This window comes from Gossypium hirsutum, chromosome A13, assembly GCF_007990345.1.
Source record: "Gossypium hirsutum isolate 1008001.06 chromosome A13, Gossypium_hirsutum_v2.1, whole genome shotgun sequence".
NCBI lineage: Eukaryota > Viridiplantae > Streptophyta > Magnoliopsida > Malvales > Malvaceae > Gossypium > Gossypium hirsutum.
The window spans coordinates 100858263-100866354 of NC_053436.1; the positions used below are offsets into that span (position 1 = coordinate 100858263).

At 32.0% G+C, this 8092-nt stretch overlaps 1 protein-coding gene across 2 annotated transcripts; it reads left to right on the forward strand.

Annotated features, from left to right (window-relative positions):
• Nucleotides 1–1191: 1191 nt before the first annotated feature.
• On the forward strand, nt 1192–5094 carry LOC107893107 (protein BOLA4, chloroplastic/mitochondrial). Of its 2 annotated transcripts, XM_041085450.1 has the most exons (4): nt 1231–1653; nt 2481–2571; nt 3137–3204; nt 4664–5094. In XM_041085450.1, the coding sequence occupies exons 1-4, from the start codon at nt 1324–1326 to the stop codon at nt 4667–4669; spliced, it is 495 nt and encodes a 164-aa protein (XP_040941384.1). In that variant the 5' UTR covers nt 1231–1323; the 3' UTR covers nt 4670–5094. The 2 variants fall into 2 exon arrangements, with proteins under 2 accessions (XP_016673519.1, XP_040941384.1); XM_016818030.2 differs by lacking the exon at nt 2481–2571 and having other exon boundaries at nt 1192–1653.
• The last annotated feature ends 2998 nt before the right edge of the window (nt 5095–8092 follow it).

The following is an 8092-nucleotide window of genomic DNA, read 5'->3' on the forward strand; positions in this document are numbered from 1 at the left end:
ATTTTGATTTAATTCTTTTTTGGATCACTTTAATATTCAGAGCTTATTGTAATTAAATCGTTTTCTATAAAAATTCATAAAATTCATAAAACTATCTAAATTTCAATAAATTTTAAAAATATATAATTTTTTTTAAAAAAATTATGATCAACAATGAATTATGTGTAAATTACTAGACAAATTACCATGTTAATGCCATTAAAACCAGCATGTTGATAAGAAAACAATTTTACTAATTTTAGAAGGTTCACTGTTTGAGGAATAAAAGTGATAAAAAAGATAGGATAAATATACATTTTTTTAATATAAACTTGGTTTTGAGGTTGAAATTGGTATTTTTTTTTTCCAATTAAGTACTTAAATTTGGTCTCAAAATTTAATTTGATTCTTTTTTTTTTTGCCTCAATCAAGTATCTGAACTTTGCTTCATAATTCAAATTGGTTTAATAAGTCATTTATTGTAAATTTGAATCAGTTCAGGTATCTAATTGAACTAAAATAAACATTAGATACCAAATTGAACCTTAAAACCAAGTTCAAGTACTTAACTAAAAAAACTTTAGTTACCAATTTCAACATTGAAAGTAGTATCAAAATACACATTTCCCCATACCTTAAAATAATAAGTTGGTTCTAACTTCAAAGTTTTCTGGTAAACTACATCATTAATCACTAAATTATTGGTAAATTTTTGTTTTAGTTATTTAACTAAAAAAGTTATAATTTGGTCATTAAACTATTCAAAACTTTTCATTTAAGTCATCGGGCTGAAAATCAATGCTATATGGTTTTCTCTATTCACATTGCTTGCACTAATCAAAAGCTCTCTTTCCCCTTTTCTTTTACAATTCAATTTTTGTTCATGAAACAGCTTTGAACGTCAAGAATTTGCAAATCAAAGTTCAAATAGCTTCTTTTTCCAATCTCCAACACTAGTTGCCAAAACGACTTGGATCTAAGATATATTCTTTTACTTGTCAATAGTTACTGATGTACCGTACCAATCATCAAATCGTCATTTGGAGCTCACTAGTAGAACTTAAAAAGAAAAACTTAATAACTCAGTGACTTAAATAAAAACTTTTAAATAGTTTATTGACTTAAAAGAAAACTTTTGAATAGTAGTGAGCAAAAGGAAAAGCTTTCCATAGTTTAGTGACTAATAGTGCAATTTACCCTAGGCTCTTTTTTGGCCGAACATCCCTAAGTTTAGTATAGAGCTTTTAACTCGACTGGGGCATTGTATCCTCACCACCCGTTTTTTTTTTTCAGAAACATAAAAAAAGAACCAGCTTCACTTTCCCCCACCTTTAAACCTCTTCAATGGCGAAGACTCTAATAACTACGCGCCCCTTCTTCTTTTCGTCAATAAAAGCTAGTCTTTTCCTCAAATCCTTCCCTCTTTTTTGCCACTCCAACAACATATCCTTTTCCTCTCACCCCACACTTTTGCCAATTAAAAACCATCCAGATTCAAGCTTTTTTGGTTCTTCCAACATTAATAAATCAACCAGAAATGTTGAAAAGAAGAACAGAATTGTTTCGAGAACCAGCTCTGGAATTTTGGGTCACCGCAGATTTTCGATAAAAGCTACTCACGTTAATGATCCTGGCTCTATTGACTCTCCTCTCATTCAATCTATGGAGAAAAAGGTATCTCTTCTTTTTTTATACTTGTTCTCTGTTTGGTTTAACTTAATTGTTGATTTTTTTTTCCTTCTCGCGCAATTGCTATTTACTTGTTTCTGTTTAGCTGAAGGAAATGGGGAAGTTCAGTTTTTGTTTCTTTCAAGCTGTAAAGTTCAGTTTGTTGTCAATTTGATCGAATTAATAGCTATTTAATCTGTTTAGCTGATTGAAACAATATCAAGAGAACGTTTTGATGTATGAAAATAAGAGGATTTCTAAATTAGTTTATTATGCTCAAAGTTACTCGACTCGGACTTGAGTATGAGTGTTGGAATCGGGTAGATGCTAGAAATTTAGTCTCTTAATTGGCCCCTGTAGAAACTAAAAGCATTCTTAACTTTCTATGAAAGTAAATCAAAAGAAAAGGGGAATATGACTATTTATTGCCTCTTATTGCAGTCAAACGCTCAAACCCATCCAGTATGTCTATCTTATGATCTATGGAAAATCCTAATCCAAGCTTCAGTCATGCTCAAACCCTCATCTAGATTTCAAGGAATTCCCTCCACAAAATTTCTACTTTTTTTTTTAATTATTTAAAACTCAAGATTACGTTCAATTTCACCAAATAGGAAAGGTGGTTTTCATTGATTTGAACCTGAGGTTTCAAGGAAGATACCCCTGTTGATGTCAAGAAAATATTCCCTACTTGTTTAAGTTCAATCATGATGTCCAAAACAAATTTTAAATTGTAACATCATCTCCAGTTAACTTTCAGAAATCATATTTTCCCTTTGTTTACAAAGAAAACAACTTTTTGACAATAAATAAACTTTCACTACATCCTGCAGTTTTCAGTAATTAATTCCCAGGCGACTGCTAAGCATATCTCTCAGAGCTGGATGATAGTCAGGGTTATAGTGCAGTCAATGCAGAGACACGGTGACAATCTTGGAATGGGTCTTTTGAATAACCACTATTAATTGTCTTCATGTATTGGATTCATCCATGAGATGATGAATTAGGGGAGAAAGCCTTTGCTCATGAAAAGAAGTAGCCATGTTTGAGCTTTACTATAAGTACTTAGTTTTGATCAGGCTTTGTGATGGATCAACTTGTCAGGAACAAAAGCTGATAGTAGCATGGCCAGAACTGACTTATAAAAATAAGAAATTTTGTTGCAAAATAAAAATTTCTTGAAAAAAAATATGTTCTTGGACGTTGTTCAATTTATATGGTCAAGTTGTAGTAAATACATATGAAATGCAATTATTTCTAGTTGAATGGTATTATTCATTTTACTATACTGCTGTAGCTTGGATTCAGTTTTTGTCTAGCATCTCAAAGTTTTTCCTTTCATAGTTTCAGTAGAGTAACCAGATTATTTACTATTTCCCATTTTAACTGTAAATATTGCTTGTTCCACCGTTGTTCATAGAGATTGTATAGTTCTTGTCTACATGGACTGTGCTTTTACTGAAGTTAATTATTTAATTTTCTTTTCCAGATCAAGGAACATTTGAATGCAGAATCAGTCATTGTACAAGATGCATCTGGAGATGGCCGGCATGTTTGGTAAGCCATTTTCACTGGTTTAATTAGGGGGTAGACCAAAATACTTAGTTAGAGGTGCACTAGCTTCTTGCTTCATTCTTCCTACTCTTATTGGAAGTTGTAGTCGAACATTATAGTAAATCCGCACTATTAGGATTTTTGAGTAATCTGTAAGTGTATTCTGATGTACTATTATGAGATTGCTCTGTTACCGACAAGAAAATCCTTGTTAATTCTGGAAAGTATATGATTCCTTTAGCAACATCCTTGACTCCTGTATGAAAATCACCTTTATGTGTTAGATTATGATAGTTTCAAGTTATAAAATGGATTACATGTGTGAATAATAGCGTAGGAGTCATATGACAATGGTGTGGAGATCAGATTATATGAGAATCTACTATGTAAAACATAATTCTGTTACTTCAACTACTTGGTCATTGCATTTTCTTCTTTTAGTTAATAAGTTCCTCAAATTCTTTCTAATTCCGACCAAATTGGGACTTTGCTTCAAAAACCATGAGCAAGAATATGGGTATGGCACTGGAAATGGCTGTTCTACCGAAAATTGTGAGGGGTCAAAGAAAGTCAAACACACCATTTTGCTGGTTCTTTTGGGTTCTAAGAAGTTTGCTGATGGTTTGGAGTTTGCTTTAAACAAATCTGTATGGCATTTTGCTTTATTGCATAAAAACATGTAAATCATTATCGAAGATCACTAATATGTATATGTTAGGACTTTATACGTTTGCTCTGATAAGTTCATGCAAAGACTGAAATTCTTATGATGGGAACATGTTAGAAGTTAAAAAATTAAAATAAAAACTATTCCAAAATAAATTGTTGCTAGAACATGCTAGCACAGGACTAAAACTAATAGAGCATGATAGCTGAATTTATGCACCCTAACGAATAACAGTATATAATTCCTGGTGAGTTCATTTTGATTATGTGATCGAAAGGGAACAGCTTTGCCTGCTCCGTTTGACATTATTAACTTTTGACTGCTCTCAGCAGGACACATAGATGTGTTTAGCTTATGTTTGTGATTTTTGAGAATGAGTGAAATAACTCTTCTGAGGTATAGTTTTAGCAATTACACGGTAGTTACAAAATGAAGTTTGAACTCTAACAAATGGAATACAGACTGAAGGCGAAGCATGGCTGCTAGCTCTGATAGCCAAATTGACTTTCTCTTTTCTCTCAAAAGTTAAGCAGTTATTTTTCATAGGTCACCGTGCATCTGATTATCTGGAATAGCATATCTCTGAGAACTATGGTGTTACACAAACTATAGCGTGTTTATTACTGCAGTCTATATTTACTTGGCAGTAGCCAAGTATGAATGAGTCCATAAATTGTTTAGCATTTCGGATCCAAGGGTTGTTTCTGATTAAAGATTGAATGTGCTGTTAACTGATTCTTCATGGCATTAAGAGTTTGCAATTTCCTGGGCTGAATCTATATTACCTTATCACAGCATTGATGTCGTTGCTTCAGCATTCGATGGACAGTTGGTTGTGAACAGGCAGAGGATGGTTTACAAAGCCATATGGGAAGAGCTACAAAACACAGTGCATGCAGTAGACCAGATGACCACCAAAACCCCCAGTGAAGCAGCAGCAAGTCAGAAGTGATCATTTAAGACCTGAAAGCCAAATTCGTTTTCCCTTTCTTATGAAGGGTGGTTAATAAGAGTTTGTGTTCTTCATCTCCTTCATATTCCATTGCATTGAGAACTTATTGGTAAAATTTAGACTCTGCTTACACTAGAAAAAGTGGAAGACAGTCCCTCCTGTTTTTTTTCTCCCACCAAGCTAAGGATGGAATTTGTTGCTACACATTGGGCATTCCTTTATAAATTTTTATTTTTTTTTAAAAAAAAAAAACAGCAATAGGTATTTCTTTAAATTGGGTTCTGCTATTTAAACTTGTTTTTTTATGGATGAAAGTATTTGAAGTTATACACTGCTATTATTAAATTAGATGATGTTAGTTTTGTAGAAGTTACTTGTTTTGGGTATTGAAGAGCACCCATAAAGGTTTCTTAAAAAAGTAAATTTTAAGTTAAAATGAATTTGAAGTTATATTTTTTAAAGATTTACCCACTTATAGAGTTTAACTTAATTTTTCTCTACAATAACACTTCTAATTTAACATACATAAAAAATGATTTTTTTTCCTTTTAAAAAAGGATGACCTTACTATGAGACTGAATCTTATTTATTGGATTAGACTGAAGCAATAAACAACTCTTAATTTATTAGTAATTAAACTTACAACAAGTATAGTAAATTGGGAAAGTAGTATTACATATAAGACGAACATTTTTGGAAGAAAGTTTTTGAAATGGGTTTATCCACGTAGTGAAGGGAAACAATTTGATTTCAACTATCATCAGCATAGTATGGAAACAATTTGATTTCAACTATCATCAGCATAGTATGGAATGCATTGATCTATGGCTAAACACGAATGGTGAGCTTGAGTAGCAGTCAATAGATCAAAGAAACAATTCCCAATAACTATATGATCTTTAGTATAAATGAGAAGTTATGCACTCCCATCCTATGCTAAGGATAATGTAACTCACTAACAGCCTTGCACATTGCTCCATCTTTGGATGAAAAGAAATCAACTAATTATCCCAAAAAAAAAAATTGTGAATTTGAAATTTATATTTATATACCAATAATCATATTCAAATTTGACTAATTTATAAGCTAAGGTATGCATTTTACAAATCATATAACCATGTTATTCTTCTTGTTTATTTATAAATACTAATCTTTTTAGGGTTCATGATTGTGCTTCTCAATAATGTTATTTTTAAGATTCCAACTTAAATTCTCTCATTAAGAGTATAATGTGTCTAAAGATGAAAAAAATACCGAATCCGACGGGGGTCAAATTTTTTTCTTCAAAAATTCGGGTTCAAGGCAAGTCAGGTGAAATTACAAAAAGAAAAATATTCGGGTTGGGTTTGAGGTAAATCCGCTCCGGCTCAAGATATTTACAAAAATACCCTTAATATATAAATATTTTTCGCTTTCAATAAATAAATATAGATTAAATTTAATTTCTAAATTCAAAAACTAATCTTATTTGCTTCAAAACAAAAAAATTAAACTCAGATCAAAATCGCATCTTATACTAAATTCCAAGTCTGGATTCAGGCAAATTTTTTTTCTTACAAGTCATGGTTAGGACGAGGCGTGCAAAAATGTATCTATTATAATCTCTAAATATATCTTACTAGTGCACCAATATTTGATAAGATTTTCAATACATAAATTTTGTTTTTGTTCTTCTTTTATGTGAATTCAAGTTGTTTTCTGGGTCCTATTTTGATGTGTTGATTTGGTGGAATAATCAAAGATATATAAATGTTTCTTATTCAAAGGACCTTAAATATTACAACAGAATTTTATTTATCGGCTTGCTCAAAGGTAATTTTATCTTATTTTATTTTTACATTTCTCAGCTAATTGACCCACAAGTACAATGGACTGTTCAGAAAATTAATAACATATTAAATTTTTTATATTAATTAATTTAAATAAAATTTTATTATTAAATTGCAATTTAATCTAAGTCAACCTAAGTTTATAGAAACCTTGTAGAGTCCAGTAGGTAACCTGGCTATATGTTGTTAATCTGCCCATTTTTTATCTACGATTATTGTTGAGCATGTCACATCTACATGGTTGGTAGTGTTAGGAAATTTTGATAGCTCACGCGCTTCAAAATTTTAAGATTATGGTCAAATTTGTTAACATAAACATTTTATTTGTCAATTTTGCAATAAAACTGATTTAATTTTAATTTATTTAATCTATAAAATCACCTTAAAAAGTAACTTTAAAACATAATATTTAATCAATCTTGCTAAACATATAGCACCAAAATAAGCTTTGCCAACTATACCTCACCCCGTGCCTAAGGCAACTTTGCTCATAGGCAATACTTTGCCCAGTATGATCCTCACCAACAAATGCATGGTCGACATGTGGATCGCCACCAACCTATCTCACCAAAGAATGGTGTTGAAACTTCTCTTTGCATGGAGCACACATGAAACCACATCAAGTCTACACTAGTCCAATCACAATTGGATCACTAAATCCATTAATCTAATCGTCGCCTAGCTAAGAAGTCTATCATGTCCCCTAAAGAGCCAACCATGATAAGACTAGCCTGGAAAAGTGTCAAAGCCTAAGGGCAATGTGGTAACCAACCTTTTCTATAAATATCCTTCCTTTACCTTAGAAAGGCTCTCTTTTCTTTCAACTACTTCTTCTTATGTGTTCGCCTTGCTTAACCTCCATCTTAAGCAACTCTCAGCACACCTCCACCATGTGAACTACCATCTCCCCTCTTCTACATTTAACCCTTAACAATTTGGTACAATAAGCATGAATGACATGGCTCATCTTGATGAGAATATCCCCATGAATCCTACTATTGCAACCAATCCCACCACATAGGCTTTTCAAATCGGCCAAGTTAGTAATCCTTAACCAGGTGCACCATCCACATAACCCTTACAATGATGCATGTGAAAGTTGTTATAACAAGCAACATAGGCTACCATAGTTTGTTTCCCTCACCACCTAATATACATCTAATACCAACCTTTGACGAACAAATAGTCAAGAGCCCCAATTTCATCCCCAACTCTTCTTCCCAATAATTCTTGGAACTACAAGAGCAAATGAGAGCTTTAAGAGACCAAACAATACAACAACAATTGAAGCATGAGAAGTAATGTAAAAATATATATAAAAAAAACTCCATAAAAATACTAAAATGATAAGAGAATTAAGAGTAGGCTAAACCCTTCCAATATCAGCTACAACATAATGAGGCAGCCTCTTCACTCAATGTATAAGGCTAAGACCATAACAGA